The sequence below is a fragment of the Scleropages formosus genome, chromosome 20 (genome assembly GCF_900964775.1).
Source record: "Scleropages formosus chromosome 20, fSclFor1.1, whole genome shotgun sequence".
NCBI classification, from domain to species: Eukaryota; Metazoa; Chordata; class Actinopteri; order Osteoglossiformes; family Osteoglossidae; genus Scleropages; species Scleropages formosus.
In genome coordinates, this window is record NC_041825.1 from 13,862,259 (window position 1) to 13,879,908 (window position 17,650).

General features: G+C 41.4%; 2 protein-coding genes across 4 annotated transcripts in view; both read left to right on the plus strand.

Moving 5' to 3' along the window:
- Positions 1-11,393, plus strand: part of LOC108939853 (uncharacterized) — a 44,990-nt gene extending 33,597 nt beyond the window's left edge. For all 3 annotated transcript variants that reach the window (XM_029246586.1, XM_029246588.1, XM_029246587.1), the window contains exons 39-47: positions 273-455; positions 903-1,159; positions 3,637-3,782; positions 5,210-5,294; positions 7,215-7,326; positions 7,544-7,681; positions 9,315-9,494; positions 9,944-10,112; positions 10,310-11,393. In XM_029246586.1, coding sequence (XP_029102419.1) covers positions 273-455; positions 903-1,159; positions 3,637-3,782; positions 5,210-5,294; positions 7,215-7,326; positions 7,544-7,681; positions 9,315-9,494; positions 9,944-10,112; positions 10,310-10,901 — 1,862 coding nt within the window. In that variant the 3' untranslated portion in view covers positions 10,902-11,393. The remainder of the gene's footprint in view (positions 1-272; positions 456-902; positions 1,160-3,636; positions 3,783-5,209; positions 5,295-7,214; positions 7,327-7,543; positions 7,682-9,314; positions 9,495-9,943; positions 10,113-10,309) is intronic.
- Positions 11,394-11,579: 186 nt separating this feature from the next.
- The window catches only part of bsk146 (brain specific kinase 146), a 31,009-nt gene continuing 24,938 nt past the window's right edge, over positions 11,580-17,650 (plus strand). The window contains exon 1 of the mRNA XM_018761774.2: positions 11,580-11,730. The gene's annotated coding sequence lies outside the window, so the exon portion shown is untranslated. The remainder of the gene's footprint in view (positions 11,731-17,650) is intronic.

Consider the following 17,650-nt stretch of genomic DNA (forward strand, 5'->3'; position numbering starts at 1 on the left):
CTGATGCTTTTCTCCAGAGGTTCTTACGCTTATTTACTCATTTATACAGCTGGGTAATTTTTACTGGATTAATTTAGGGTAAGTACTTTGCTCAAGGGTACTACAGCTGGAGGTGAGACTCGAACCTGCGACCTTTGGGTCCAAAGGCAGCAGCTGTAACCACTATGCTACCAGCTGGTGTTTTATTTGCACATCTTAATATTTTAATAAAGGTACAGTTGTCAGTGTAGCTAACCAGCTGTTTCATTCAGTCCGTTGTTGAACATTTTCAGAAATGCTGGCTGACAAGAAGGTGTTCCCAACGAAGCGAAATGGCTGGGTTAAATTGGCGCAGGGGCCCCTGATCCCTGACATTAAGAATCTGGAGAAAGTGTTTGAATCTCACGAGCAGGTGTGTCTGCTCAACCTGCCCGCTGCTGACAAGAAGCCCCTTTCCAAGACCAGCGCTAGCCAAGGTACTGTCAGACACCAGGGTCTTTGGTTAAATGGGTACCATTGATGAGACCGGACCGACTGGCAGTTGTCTTTTGTCTAATTCTGGGGGGGTCTAGCTGTTGTGCCAGATGTGGATTAGCTCAGGAATTAGTTAAGGTATCTGTATATGGCCCAGTCCTCTGTCATCACTCTTTATCTCTGCCATCGTTCTTTATCCCCGTCGGTTTGTATGTCTCAGTTCAGGCAGCTGTAATCCCATAATGAGCCATTTACAGGGAGATGCCATCTCTAGTTTTTCTGAAGATGTAGTAAATAGGGCATGGTAATGTTCTGTCTGATCTTGGCTGATTCCCCCAGATTGGAGATGACTGGAGTGTTTTCATCCGAGAATGTTAGACTGGTTATATTCTGTTTTCTGAATCGCTCGCTTGCGCTCAGCGAAAGTCGAATGTTTCTTTCGTCATTAGTTCATCACAGGCCGGTGAAGTTCAGCGAGACGGACAGGGCCCTGTTCCTGGAGATCTGCGGGGTGAAGAAGCTCTCGCAGTGCGTCACCGCCGAGGCCCAGACTGAGAACTACCGGCCCTGCCCCCCCATGCAGGCGCAGGTGCGGCGCCTCATCCCCTACATCCAGAGGTTCCTGTATTACCACGAGCCCAGCACCTATATGGAGCTGCAGGACAGCAGCATTTCCCAGCTGGTGAAAGGCCTCTCATTTGGACAGGTATGCCAGAGAGCCACTTTTCTGTTAGTTTAGCACAAGCACTCGGATTCATGTTCTGAAACAGACTGAAACAACAAATTCACAAAACATGCAGCTTCAGCTCTAACGTGCGGATGTTAATTTCAGTCGGAACAGGAGTGAACCTACAGGTAAGGATACAATGATTCAAGAGTACAGAAGGTTTTCCTCTGTGAATAGTAGTGCTTGGAAAGAGCTTGAGTTCCAATGACAGCTGTGAAAATTGTTGAAATGTCTGATGAGAAGTGAAAGCCAACTGTAGTTCTGCATCCAACATGTAGAGGTCAGTAAAACATACTCTGAGAGAATATCAGTGCAACACTGCTTTCATTCAACTCACTTCCACAGTGTTTATAGCTTCTGTTTGATGTTCCTGAGTGCTGGTGATCAGCAGCAAGTAACCAACATTGCATATTTAAGAGATGAATCGGTCAACAATTGGTATTAAATACAAGTTTGTGGAGAGAACGACAAGTCTTGCCGAGCGTCTTTATTATAGCTATTATTAGCATTAATAACTCGGAAGGCATCTGCATCATTTAGCTTTTAGCTTGATTGTGTAGGTGGATCAACTCTTTCTTAAATTTATCCTTGCTTTATCTGGGGTTTCATTAAATCGAGAGATGCCTATATTATTTCGCTTTTTTGATTGCGAAATAGTGTTGAAAGTAACTTTGGGATTACAAACAAGCCGAGTTACGAACAGACTTCAGCTGCCATTTGTGCTCATACATTGAGGAGATGTTGCAGCTGCCAGAAAAAAACAGAACAGACTGGAGCACAAAGTGATTGTACTGAACTTTGTTTTTTCAGCATTTGGTTATTATATTTGAGTGATTAAGTGGTTTTATTAAAGTCAATAAATGCACAGACTTTACTAATTTCCTTTTTTTTTTCCCATGAGTTGCATAACTGTACAACTGCCCCTCGCTAATTATCATGGCAACAGTTTGCTGTTGGATCAAACTGAAAGCCAAGCGAATGGACTAGACACGAGGTGGGAGACGCGAGCGAGCAGAGATGCGAGCAGCAGACGGGTGTTCCAGGCTCCCCGATTGTTCCCGTTCGCCTGGGAGTTGGTCACAGTCTTCATGAACTCTAACTAGCACTCCGTCTAAGCAGAGAGGAACCGGTAGCGCTGTCTGTGTGGACTGGCCTTGCGCCAGGTGTTTTTAGTGCTCAGGCTGGCGTGCTGGCAGCTTGAAAAGCCTTGTGGCGACATTTGCTGAGTTTTCTGTTTTTTGCAGTGCCCTGTCCCCCGGACGCTGATCAGATGCGAGCCCGCGGGTACACTGTGTGTTAATCTCAGTGAAATTGCCTTGTTTTTATCCATGCGTTTGATGTTTCGGAGGAGGGGGCTCCAGGGCCCTGGCGCTGAAGGGCAGCGGTCCAGCGCATTGTCCAGCATGTCTTCAGCCTCCTGATCCCACGCGTCTGTGGACGGGTCAGAAATATGTGTGATTCATCTCTCTGTGGTTAACCATGAATAATAAGGAATGGTTCACAGTACAGACTATTAATGACAGCTGAGAAAATACTGCTAAAAAGTATTATTGGTCCTGCTTCTATAAATGCTCCTTGTTTCAGCTCAAATTTGGTTTTATATGCAATATCGATTCTGTTGTGCAATCCAGGTTGGTTGACATCTGGGTTGTATGCAGCTCCTGAAAGTGGTATGTCTTTGCAGATATAGCAGGTGAATAAAGTAAGATATAAATTACACAAAGTATTGGGAGTCGGTTGGAATCGGCCTTTGAACGAGGAACAGTACCTAATCGTATTTTAACAAAACGTGAGAAAACATCTCCCTGCCGGACAGTTTGGGCAAAGAATCAGAGGAGCAGGGTGGTTAAGGAAAGGTAACATTGTCTTCCTTTAACTTGGCAGCTTTTTCTATAAGGTTTGTTCTGTGTAGAGCCCTGCCAGGCTACACAAGGCTACCGATGTACCCAGTTTGACTTTCAAATTGGTTGAACTTGTACAAATGTGGAAACGCTGTGGCCCCGAGATTGGAGCCGCGAGATCAGGGTGTGACAGCAGCCGGTGCATAAAAGAGCCCGTGTGGACACAGCACACAGTTCCCTGCGTCATCCCTTCCAGAGGACGCTTGCATGCATGAAAGTTGGTAGCAGCGTTCTAGCTGACAGAGGGAGAGTTGATTGAAAATGTGTGCAGTAATGTGTGTCTGGGGACAACGGGAAGTTTTCTTGCGGAGGGTACAAGATGCCCACACCTACCGTTAGGTGAATTTTGAATTCATACAGTAAGAATACGCCGCTGTATAAATGAATAAATCACTGTTGGTAGCGTAGTATACAAAGCCCACATTGTACTTAGCCTTGGACACAGATGTCGTCTAAATAATGGTTAATAATAAAGTGTTTTTAATAATATGGAAGCATTTATTTATGAAAACCCCAGCGTGTTTTTCTTTCTTTTTCTTCCCTTTATCCAAACAGGTTGGAAAACTCTACATCCAATACCAGCTCAACCTGCCGGACCAGGATCCCGTTTTTGAAAAAGAAGATGTCTTCTGTCTTCTGAAAGATCGGCGGGAGCTGTACATCCAGAAGGACCACCTGTCAGATAAACTCGAGGTCTGCAGGTAGGACGGTACAATACGTCCTCTCAGGGTTTTGCTAAAGTGGCAACCTCTTCAGTGGGTTGCAAGGAGTAGCTCGATTGTACTTTATTCTGTCATAATCACAATTTAAAACTTTTTAAATATTTTATCATTTCTGAAAAGATGGGTATTTGACTCTTCTGATCACTTACAAATCCTTTGTATATAATTTTTGATCCCACTATCACTGTAAACTATGATTTTCCTTTTTTACTCAAGCTTAGTTCCCAGATGACTAACATTTTCAAAGCACAGATTAGTCAATAGAAAATAGAAAACAAAGATTATAATAGTGTTTCTTGGTTTGAGCTGCATTATGTGTGGGTACATTCCCCTTGGGGCCTTTCTTTTAATATGATAATTATCATTCTTCATGCTTCCATAGAATCTAGGTGAATTTATCAGTCACATGCAAATACAGATTTAGCGCACTGTGCCCTACCAGAATCATAGCCTCTCGACATGTTTTTACCTTTGGAAAGGGTGTAAAGGCTAGGGGTGAAAACTGCAAGGCCAGGCAAGATATCCTGACCAGCCTTGTCACTAGCACCTTGACAGAATGGTGCCTGTCACATACAGTCGCAAGCATTCAGGTTGTAGGTGTCAAGACAACAGAGCCTTAGTGGTGAACTGCAGTCAGAGCATCATTCCAAGCCAACAAGTTCAGCATCCATTTAAGTGTCAACTGTTGCTTTAAGTGTCAGAAATTGACACTGTTAAATGAACCTTTTTTTCCCCACTAGTTTTTATCATCAGGCCTGAGCATTGTTGTACAATCAAATATTTTAATGCTCAATGTAGTGTTAGATTTTCATATTTTAGCGACGGTAGGGGCTGTAACTGATTAATCCTTCGTTTTAAGTGCAGTAGCTAGAAAGAAGATGTAATTTGAATAACAAATGGAAACAAAGACCAGGAAGGCTTTCATCACGCTGTCAGGCTTATGGTATACGTGATTTGAGAGTGCATTGAGAGAAGCGTATCAATAAAACATTAGGAAACAAAACAAGGAAATTCCATCTCGTATGTATGGTGCAGCGTAGATTTACGTAGAATTGCATAGCTGTGAAAGAATTACATTCACACCTCAGAATTCTTTGGGAGTGTTTCTTACTTTGCCTTTTTTTCCGATATCTAATGGAAATTTGGAAATGATGAGTTACAATTATGCACATTTAACAAGAAGAAAGTTTAATGTTCGGGAGCATCATGTAAACTACATGTGCTACCCTTGATTTTGAAGATACTTTTCAGATCCTTTTAGGTGCCTACAATGTAATTCTGTTCTTCATATTGTCGTCGATTAGTCCTTGATCTCTTGTACAAGTTTGTGAAATGATGTCTGTTGACAGTGTTAGGAAGTAGTGCAAACGCTGTGCCCTGTCTGACACCACTGCCCTTGCTTACAGGGAGCTGGAAAAGCTCTTCAGCACCAACAACACTGCTTCTAAAGACCTGGAGCGCTTCCTGCGTAGCCTCATCTCCTGTCTGGATGTGAGTGTTCACCTTTGTCACACCTTTGGAACAGAGTCCATCTTTTATTTTCTTTAAAAAAAAAAAAAAAAAAAAAAACCCTTTGAATAGCAAAATAAGTCGATAACATGGGAAAAAGTTGTTTTATTTGATCCACTGTATTTATCACCTTGGCAGTACTTGAGTGGAAAAAAGTACTTGAGCAATCTGTACATTCTGAGCAGCTCTCTTGCTTAACTTCTGTTTGTTCTGTCCACATCATATCGTGGTGTTTGCACGTGGTGGTCTGCTCTGTGCAGCGGTCCTCTGAGATTCAGTCCACTACAAGCTCTGAACTGAGGGCAGGTCTTACACAGAACCCACTTCTCCGATAAGACTGGAATTTCATATTAGTGTGCCATCTCACTGGGTGTTTCAACTTGGAACTTATTACCGCTTTGATGGGAATGATGTAACATGTCAGCTTTTTCAGTTCCCTCTATACTGAAGCAATATTTTTAACATTTAATATATTCGACATTTATATTTATGGGGTATTTCAGACTGAGATTGAATCTGACCTGTAAGGCTGTATTACATGTGTGAACATGGTGAAACTCTGAATGGGTTTATTAGTCATGAAACGGTGGAAATCAGGATGCATCAAAGAAGTACAGCTGAAATGAATCATATTTGACGAATGCTGTATTTTAACCCATCGTGTAATTCCTCATTTGCTAACGTAGGTAGGAAAAGACAACTGCACTTACTGCATGTAGCCCTGTGCACAGCCATGACTTCATATTACAAAAAACATGTTTGTTTACTCTTTACAGTCTGTCTTCCTTGGACCAAAGAGATTCTGCATCATTTATTGTTATTCACTTGACTTTGAGGTTGTTGTTAATTATTTGTGTTTTACTGGTGCCTTTTTTCAAGATGATTTAGAACGCTAAGCACCCTGTAGTACTAAGCTGCTTATGAGTATTTACAAGTCCACGTAACGAAGCAAGGTGGCCCACACACTGACACACAGTCACACACTGCAGTGACCAATTCACCTGAAACACGTCTTTGGACTGTGGAAGGAAACCCACACAAACGCGAGGAGAACACGCAGACTCCACTGAACCTGAGCCAGATTCAAGCCCACATCCGAATGCACAGCCCAAGAGCTGTGAGGCACTGGCGCTACCCACTGCATCGGGGTCTGCATGTAAAATAAATGTATATTGTATATATAGGAATTATACTGTATCTCTTATAATCAATTTCACTAAAGCTTTTTTTGATTCTGTGGAGCTGAGAGCGAACAGCAGAGTGATCTTGGTGATTTTCAAAGTCTTCCTTACCTGTGAAAGGGAGAGCAGTGAGCTGCACACTTGAATGCTGAACGGATGGTTGCCGCTACGAGCAGCTGGCGGAGTGGTGGTGCACAAGAGTGTTTATGGGAAGCACAAGCGTGCAGCTCCTGCTGTTGCTCCTGTGCCACTTTGCTTGCTTTCGGAGAGGAACCTTGGGACCTCATTATTTTATTTTCAAAGGAATTGATCAAGCAGTGCATTCAAACAGAGAATGGAAATGAGGCCAGTGGCACTGTAATTAAATGAAATGTCCTTTAACTTGAGAAGATTTGCTTTTTATTACACCTCATTGTTAGAGTATTTGTTTTCAAAGTGGCCCTGAAGTATTTGTTGTGTGTCTTACATCCCATAGTGTGTTGCTCGCCTCTCGTAGTTGAATTAATTTGGCTGCACGTAGCGGGTAAATCAGAGATTATACATAGAAATTACATTTATTTTATAAAAGTATCATTGCAGTTCAGTGATACGGGCTGTCACTCGACTGCAGAGACTGTTTCTAAATGAAACATGGTACATTTTGGCTAAAGGGAAAAACAAGGAGCCTTTATCGAGAAATTGCCATAACAGTTCCATGGAAGGTCTTGTGCTTTGTAAACAGGATGCTGCTTCCTTGAAGAGATTTCTGAACAGAGAGGACATTAAAGAGCTGCCTGCTGAGGAGGAGAAATGGGAGGTTCCAGAACCCATGGAGATTAAACCTGAACTACCAGGTAGTTTAATACAGGAAGAAATTATATGTAATGCTTATGAACAAGGCTTTCCTGATTGAAAGATCCTCAATTTAAACTCTGTGTAATTCCACTTTTGGCTAATATGCAAAATACTAGCATAATCGTATACTCTCCAGCCTGTAATTCAATGCACTCCATTCAGACTTGCAACAATAATAATGATACTGTTATTTCCTGGTGCTTGTCCCCCAAAAAGTGTTTAATGACCCCAAGTTCAGCCGCGTACCCAGTGTTGTGGAGGAGGAACGTAAAGCTGGGCAAGAAAATGGAGAGAGCACCCTTCAGTGTTGGCCTCCTAGAGCTTCCCTTTACAACAACCCAGGATCACGCTCAGGTAACGTCACAGGATTTTACATCAGGGATAGGCACAAGGAACTGAAACTCATTCCTGGTGAAACTAGCAAAAGATTTTCTAATGAATTATTTCGGTCTTCTTAGTATGAAGCAGTTCATGACTGCTGCAAGGCTAAATTCAAAGATAATTTCCCTGTTTTGGTGGTGATGGCATTGTGTATTTAAAGTAAGACTTCAGACTGATAGACTCTTTCATTTGTTAATTTATATTCATTTATCTGACCGGAGGGCGCAGTGGTGCGGCGGGCTTGGCCGGGTCCCGCTCTCTGGCGGGTCTGGGGTTTGAGTCATGCTTGGGGTGCCTTGCGATGGACTGGCGTCCCGTCCTGGGTGTGTCCCCTCCCCCTCCAGCCTTGCACCCTCTGTTGCCGGGTTGGGCTCTGGTTCACCATGCCCCGCTTGGGACGAGCAGTTTCAGACTGTGTGTGTTTATCTGACGCTTTTCTCCAAACTGACAAACTGCTCTGTAAACAAAAGTTAATATTAAACCACAGACACACAGTCATGAAAACACAGTTTGCCCAATACCACCGTTCTTGTATGCGCAAATTACGCGAGTAACTGCCTATAGAATAGAGACTCCACATTGGAGCCAAAACTGAGAACTGGTAATTGCCTACCAAAACAAAATGCACTTTTGTTTATTCTGTACTTTGCTCTAGAGAAAAGTGTGTGCAAAATAAACACACACACACACATTGTCAGAACCGCTTGTCCCATACAGGGTCGCGGGGAACCGGAGCCTACCCGGCAACACAGGGCGTAAGGCCGGAGGGGGAGGCAAAATAAATAGTCAAATGTAATTCTTTGTGTTGTCATTTTTCCTCGTACACCTTTTTGTAACGTAAGCACGGATGACAATATTAAAACCACTTAATAAAATTAATTTCTTAAAGCAGGAAGACCCTTGGGGCTATGTTTTGTTGATTATTAAGTATTTTGCCTGATGAGCTGTATCCAGGTTAGTACTAATCCTTCAGTATCTGATTCTTTATAAACTCTTTCAGTCATCACAAGCTACATGAATTCAGGAGATTATAAAATAACCGTGATTTTCTTTTAAATGTGCATTTGTTGCTAGGCAATGGTCACACAACATTTCTAGTGTAGAGGTGTACAGCTAGCTAGGAAATTGTTACTTAGCTACCATAATTATGTAACTAACCTTACAACGGCTAACACTCGGATTGTTTCCAACTAATAATTACTTTTGTATACTAAAAATAATTTAAATGCATGTTACTGCGTGAATGTGATATATCTGACATTTTAGGTTTATCTGAATATTGATATGTACAGTGCATTTAATGTACCCAGTTACATCCTCAGACTTCAACCATATGTTTTCCACTTGAGCACGTTTTCAGTACTATTAAGGAGTTTCTGACTCGTGTTGCTGATATGTAGGGGGAATATTTATTAAACGTTAAAACAACATTGCTGAAATTACTTCTAGGTTGACATTTGACAGTTTTCAGATTAAATAATGCAATTCAGAGATTCAGAACATTATAGCAGCTGTACTTCAGATAGTGAAGTTCAAATGGGTTGAATAAAAAGCATAAAGGGGGAGTATGGAGTTGATAAACCTGTTGGTATGTGTGTGCCTCTAGACACAGGGCCAGTGATAGAGGCGGTGATGAAGATGTGGCCCCCACCAGGCCCGCCACCCTCTACGGATGGAGATGGCTCACTGGGCCACAGAAACCGAGACCACAGAGATGAACCTCCTTTACAAAGAGAGCAAAGTCAGCAACACCAGATGTTTAAATTGGACACCCCACACTCTGCAGGTATGGCCAGGTGCACTTCTAAAAAGACAGCATTTTTAAATTAAGGTTAATCCAAACAACTGTATTTTAACATAATGCTTACATGTATTCATCCAGCAGGTGCTTTTCTCCAAAACTAAATACATTGATTGGCTAGTATTTAGCTAATACCTTTATCTAAGGTGACTGACAAAGTTAGATACATTAAACTCCCTACAATCATTCACCCATCTATACAGTGGAGCAATGTAATAAACTAAGTTACACATACACACTGTGAGCAATTTGAACTAGATTCAAGATGATATCGAAATGCACAGCGTGGGTGCTGTGAGCCAACTGTTTTACTTTTTTTGAAACGACTTTAATTTGAGCAATTCATTGATTTCCTTAATTTCTGTAAAAACATGCATCTTCAGGAATAATATGTATAAAAGAAGAATTTGTCATTGTTTTTTCTTTTTCCTTAGACAAAAGTCATGAGTCTGGAGTAAAAATGGGCCAGTCCGCTAACAGTCAGTCAGAGGAAGACAGTACAAGATGCAATGTGGACACAAAGCCCAAAGTGGAAAACCCTGAGTCCAACAAACCCACCCAGGACACTGCTGCTCCAGACACGGAGACACCTCACTCTTCCGAGTAAGAAATTCTAACAGTCCTTAAGCCAAGTCATCTTGCGTGCTGCTCTCATTTCTGTATTTCAGAAATTTACAAATGAAAAGTCTAAAGTGTTTTTGTAGGGTTGCCATTACAACCTAGCCTCATGGAATAGCCTCACACTACAGATATGTGCATTTACTGAATATTCCCATCTAACTGTTGTCCTCTATTCCCAGAAATGTGTCCAAAGGTGTGTCACAAGCAGAGCAAAGACAATTCTCCAGGCCATTCCAGGGGAATGGAAGTGTTCAGCGTGCTCCTATGGCACTGGACAGCCCAGTCTGGTCAAAGGAATTGCCTCCACATGCCGTTATGGAAGACCTGGTGTTGGACTGCTTGCGGCCCAACACTGTGGTTTTCACCGAGGACAATGGGGACACTGTGCAGATCGGGCAGTGGGGCGAGCAGTTGGTCAACGCCTTCCTCATGCACTGGAAAGACACTGGGGGCCCTGATGCCCCCAGGGACATTGTTTGGTACAACTGTGATGGTGAGGGTGGGCAACCATTCGACTTTAAGGTCATATTCGCCACAGAGGAGGCTGGTGAATACGAGGTCTTTGTTGAAGTCAAGTCCACCATCAGGTCGGAGAAGCATTTCATTCATCTTTCCGCGAACGAGCTGGACCTGGCCCTGAGGGAAAAGGAGAAGTACCACATATATCGAGTCTATAATGCTGGCAACTGCGAGAGAGTCCGTCTTTGTCGCATAAAAAACCTGGCTCAACATCTGCATTCCAAAGAGCTGGAGCTCTATCTCTTTGTGTAGAAATGTTTAGTGTATTGCGCCATAGCATTGTTTTTACAATTCGGAGTTTAAGTGAAAGCTTTTTAAAACAAACTTCTAAAGGTTCTCTCAGAAGTTATGAAATTGTTAAGTAGACATGTTCTTTTCAAAATTGTCAGTGAATTACTGCAGGACCAAATGTTTTCTTTCATATTTTTTATTTCCTGTTTTTCAGTGTACTTGTTTTATATAAGAAGAATGTTTGATTTTACCTTGTTAGAGTTGTAGCTAAAGGTATTTTACTTCATGTAGTGTCTAATGCACAGTGAACAACTAAAGACCATAAGAAAATGCAGAAGTATTTTAGGCCAGTTTTTTTAATACATATATATATGGAAGATGCTTATGAACAAATGAAATCCTAATAGCAGTCTCACCGTCATTACAAAATCTCTTCCCACGGTGATGTATTGTATTGTTGTCATGACTCTTCATTAAATATTTGATAATGCACAAAATGAGTGGCTGTTGATTCGTTTTTCAGTTGTTCACATCGACCATTGTATTGTGACAAGAGTGAAAAAACGTGAGGGATGAACGTGTTCCCGGTTTCAATCATGTGAAGCGCGAGCCGAGGACCGAGGACTGCGCGTGCCGCCGCACACCGCGCTGTTCGCGACGTGTCCCGGGAAGCGGCGGAGCCGCGCGCCCTTAGTAGCAGAATACGAACGCGCTGCAGTGACGCACGCACTGCGTCTGCGAGCCGTTCGAAGGACAGCGAGGGCTTCGGCTTCAGAACGCCACTTGAACCGCAGAAACACACGAAGCGCATCACCATGAACTGCTTTGGAAGCATCTGAGCACAGTCATTGTGAGTATTTAATCGTTTAGCCAGTCGTTTTGAAAACGTGTTGTACTGGACGTCGTCCCGGGAGCAATTAAAAGTTGCCTCACGTTCCCGTCCCGGAGCGGAGGATGCTCGAATGCAACGGCCGTTAAGTAACGCGAGCTTCACTGAACTGCCGCCCAACAGGTTTTCATTCCTTTCGGTAGCAGTAGTCATACTCGACTGGCCAAACATAGTCACTGATTCACAACATTTATCGTGTGTATGTTAACGTGCGCAGGGCAGGCGCCACATAAAATATTGCATGTAATAACGGTGGTGGCTCGTGCGCGCCGCCTCACGCAACGTTCCGCAGACTGAGACGCGCTCGAGCGCCGCCGGCTCCGTGCGTCACTCACGTCAGCCGTCAATCGTCCGAACGTGCAGCGACGGCGGGGGCTGCAGCGGGGTCCGGAGGCTGAGTCATGACACACACACACACCGCCTGTGTGAACAGTTAGTGTGGCGTAACGCAGCTAAGTGTAGCTCTCGTCACACACTGGTCCAGCGTAACAGAATGTAATCAGGCATTTTAATTAACTCGCTGTCAGTAAGGTAAAGAGACATGTCTGGGTTTTTTGTTTTGTTTTGTAACATGTTGGGTAAATGCCATTTTAAGTTCGTCTTCTGACATGATGATTGTTTTACACTACCTGCTGCCCTATGTATGTAGAACTAGGGACAGAAATTAAGTATTCCACTCGCTTAATCTTGAAGTGTTGGAGAGAAGTGGCTGTTTGTGACTGTGGCAGAGGCAATGAGAGGCAGATGAGTCCACTTCAGGTACAACAGATATAATTAGTATAGTTCTGAGTGTCATTGCCACAGTGGAGATTAAGGACAGTTTGAGCCCAAGCCACTTGTTTTCTGCCAGCATGGATTTCTTTATTTAAACACGCTGTCTCATACTTCAAAATGACATACGAGGATGGATGTGCAATCATGACCGAAACATCCTATGATATTGTCATCAAAAACTATCTTTGTACACATAATTTTTGCCTTAATCCTGGACAAGCCACTGTAGTTTCACTCTTATATTTACATTTATTAATTTACTCTTTATGTATTACCATTGATATTCCGATTTTAAAGTGCGTACGAGTGAGTTAAATAAAAAAGAATAGTTGGGGCACTGAAAATGTAATGTGAGAAATAGTTGCATGGAAGTTGCATGAGGAATAAGGATTGTAAGAGATTAAACATAAGAAAAAAGAAAATATTAGTGGAGATTAATGGGTAGGTAGAGTATCTCTCCAAATCTGAGTGTCATGTATAGGATAGCATTTTGGTTATGTTGCTGCATTATATAGATTTCATGTAAAAATATTTTAGATTATTCCATGTCAGTGCATCTTCCTTAATTTTTGTTTGAAAGTCTAACGGTAAAAGGTCTACTACATGAAAATCCATCAGAAATGCTGAGGCAGCCCACAAAAACCTGTGAAGGACTTGCAAACTCAGGGCATAAAGACCAGGAGTTGGAAGTGTGCAGCCCATCATCCGCAAACTATGCTTCCAATAGTCTGTTCAGTATATATTTGAATGACACCTAAAATCTGCAGGTTCCCAGTAATGGAGCAAGGTCTGAATCATTATTTCTGTTCTCTACATTATAGCTGAAAAATGAAAAGCACTGCACTGTGTTTACCTTACCAGTGTTTTATGTTAATAGTTAATAACTATGCATTCCACGTATAAACACCAAAATGAGTTTTGTACTGTTTTCAAATTACTGTTCGGGTTTTGTTCTGTAAAAAACAACTAATTAAAATCATCCTTTAAAATTATGAAATGTCATAAATATACTTCCTGTGATATGTAATACAGATCATCTTATTTATAGTTCTTTTTACTACTAAAAATCTATGCCCATCAGGCTCCCTCAATATTGAATTCTACCATTTGCCATTGCTAAATCCATCAGGAATCTGGTATCTCTGGTAACTGGTATCCCACAGGCCCTGGATAGGTATATACTAGGTACATATGTCCAGTGCTCAGCCATGTTACTCTTGTTAATTTAATCTCTCCCCCTCCCTCTGGAAAATGTTCAACTACTGTGCCACTCCAAGTGACAATCAGTGAACAATGCAGCTAAAACCTGAAATCACAGCCTGAACATTTTGTGTAGCATTGCTTAGCAATCTACATAAATAGTGTGGTTAATAAAACTTGTTTATTTTATATACATCCTTAGTAAATAAAATGCCAGTTGTATTTGATATGCATTTAGAAGTCTTGTCCAATGTAGCATTTAGAAGAATCCAAGAAGTACGCACACACACACAGAGCCAGGTTCTTGATAGAATTATTGTTTCCAGTAATTTAAAAGAAATTTTAATGGGACATTTTAAGGCACACTGGAATATTTAGGAATGTTTTCAAGGAATGTAGTCCATTCTGCCTTTTTTCCTCAGAAAGATCTTCTCTTAAAAAGTCTTGAGTTATTTTGATTGGCATGTGAAAGTCATGATTATTTCTGTCAATTTAAATTTGAAAAAGGATATCAGTTTTGTTGAACAATAGATTCACCATTGCCCACAGCTTGTGTTATACTGCAGTTGAGCCAAGTGCTGCATGTTTGAAAGCAAATGGGATTAAAATCTGAAACAAGATATGCAATAATTTTCTCAGTTGATTTGTCTATGAATATCTACCAAAGCCTATTGAAATGTTTTTGGCACTTAATCACACAGGTATAGTGTGGTTAACACATGGTTAACACTTCATGTATGACAAAGCAAGTACTGTTGCAACAGTAACATTTTGGTACAGGGATGACATACTGTTTTAACAGATGCCATTTTTTAAAATAACTTTTTTTATGTTCAGATAAGAATGACTATTTGCAAAAGATAACTTACCAGCATGAAGTGTATTGAAGTATATTTTTACATAATAACCTTGTTATACATTAGTAACTTGATAGAATTTTCTCTGGAAAACATGTAGTTGAAACATGCAAGAGCATGTCTAGTCTGGGAATTGGGCATGAGCAGCAGTGTGTGCACTTGTGTTTCTTCTAAATGAACTTTCTGACCACAGTTAATTGAAATACAAGCACCACTATAAAGATAACCATGTGACACACTAGGACAAGTCCAGTTCAAGGAATGGCCAAGTGTGGGGTCATAGTGGCTAGACTTACAGTAAATTTTAACAAATTCTATGTTTGCACTCTTTGCTCATAATAACGAATAAAATGAGCATTGTATGTAACATGACGTCAAACTGTGACAAAGTCTTTTTCACCGATAACACAGATAACTCGCATAGCTGAAATAATCATAGACAGAGTTCAACCAGCGTAATATTGCTTGTAATTGAAATAGCATTCAGCATTCAGAGCCAAAATAGTTTTACAGTCTTACAGAGCAATACTGAGGTGCATTATTCCTTATTTAGGGTAAATATAAGTCTCACTGTGAGAAAGATTAAACTAAGTTGTTCAGCAAAAAGGTAACAATATTTGGTTAGTAACCAAGCACAATATTTAGTACCTAAGGAAGTAATACTCTTACATGTTAATATTCTTACTGAATATTCATACTTTTTAACTATCTGACCCATTTTTTCTGTCCTCCTGAGGTTCCTGTTCTGTGTACTATATGCAGGAGTTGTTTTCATCATGTATGTTTTTCATCTGAAAACTGTAAATATTAGGTTTTACATTGGTCTCTGCTTCATTGCTTAACGTCTTTCAACTTGTACTGAAAAACAAGATTGATGAGGCAAATTGTAAACTGTAGGAAACACAACCTTGTTGCAAAGCAGTCTGCTGTGAATTCATGATCACACAAACATTCATTATCACAAGCTAATACAATAGCCTTTCGTCATCTTACATTTACATTTATTTATTTAGCAAACACTTTTGTCCAAAGTGACTTCCAATGAACTCTGTCTAGTGTTATCAGCCCACACACCTTATTTACCAAGATGACTTACACTACTAGATACATTACTTACAATGGGTCACTCATCCATACATCAGTGGAACACATTCTCTGTCACTCACACATGATGGGGGAACCTAAACAGAATGTCTTTGAACTGTGGGAGGAAACCGGAGCACCCGGAAGAAACCCACGCAGACACAGGGAGAACATGCAAACTCCACACATCTTAGTGTGTACTAAATACTGTAGCTAATAAAATAACTGTAGCAAAATTACATCACACCATGCACAGACACAGAATATATTTGCAGTGGGAGATTCTAAGAATTTGGTACCTCATAAACATTTTTTTTTATTATAAAACTTTGTAAAGCAGAATGTATATATGTACTACTTTCTACAAATATTTCTTATTGCCGCTGTTGGGTTAATTGGGTTACTTTTTCCATTCTAAGACAAATTATTTTCTACTAATTTAATGTTATACTATTTATATGAAAGGGGGCGCGGTGGTGCAGTGGGTTGGACCACAGTCCTGCTTTCTGGTGGGTCTGGGGTTCGAGTCCCGCTTGGGGTGCCTTGTGGCGGACTGGCGTCCCGTCCTGGGTGTGTCCCCCTCCCCTTTCGGCCTTACGCCCTGTGTTACCGGGTAGGCTCCGGTTCCCCGTGACCCCGTATGGGACAAGCGGTTCTGAAAATGTGTGTGTGTGTGTGTATTTATATGAAGAAATGCCCTTTTCTTTGGAACCACAGCAATAACAGTCCCAGTTCAGACTGAATTCGATTTCAGTGATCACAGATGTTACACAAACATCAGTGGCCAGGCTGGAAGTGTTGTCATGGGCTGCAGAGCGTTTACCCAGCACATTTTTGGGCATTGAATCAAACAGAAAATACTGAGAAAGTAGATGTTCAGCTAAGGACAACTGTCATGCTGGTTTGACTAAATCAGTGTCTGGGTGTTGCTATGGTATTTTTTTCCCCAGGAAGCACTCTGTGCACTTACAGCAGTGCAATGCAGTTAAACACTCAGTATAAAGGATCTTAATGTGTTTTTAACAAATGTAGATACACCTGGGGTGATACCTAGAAGATCGCTGCCACTCACTCCTGGAGCAATGTATATGTATGTACCAGGGAGCCAAGTGTTCCTGGTATACAGCTCTGCTTTCAAAATGATTGGTGTGTAGCATCAGTAGTAGATAATTACAATGACTTCAAGTAATTGTTCCCAAGCCTTGCACAGTTTTGAAAATGCTGCTCACAATATGATCAATAGCATCAACTGCTAGCGGTCACTAGTGATTGTGAGCAATAGCAGCCAGAAGCAATCTCAGCAGGTCTGGATTCTTGTGCAATTATTTTGGCATAAATGCTCATCAGCAAAATTTAGTTGCTACTGTTGCATTGCTTTTCTAACTCAATCATCTAACCAACTTACTATATTTTATAGAGCTTGATATTTTACTGGAATGGGTAAAGTACCAGGTGCAGCAGCAGGTTCCCTCCTCAGACTTGAGCTGCCAAACGTAAGACATCTGTGACATTAACCACACTGCATCTCCTACTGTCTTATCCACTGTTTTTCTGTGGAAGCAGATGGATAATGTGATTGTCTGTCCAATGAAATGGGAGTAGGAGGAATCCTTGTATCCATTATCAATAACTGATTGAGTATTGTGCAGTCATAGTGGTTTATAGACATAAAAGACAAAGCAAGGTATGCCCTGGACAGGATACCAGTCTTTTACAGAGCAATCACACTTACAAACCTAAAGGCACTAAGGGGTGGTTTAATCACCGGTTTTAAGTAAAACACTTTTTCGGCTGTGGGAGGGATCCAGAACACCCAGAAGAAACTTTCATTAATCCAGAGACAATGCAGACTGCACAAACTGAACTGGATTCAAATACACACAGATGTGAACCTGCTGACAAGGAGCTGTGAGGCACCAGCACTACCCGCTGTACCAGTGTACTCCCTTGTAGCAAGAATCTTCTCT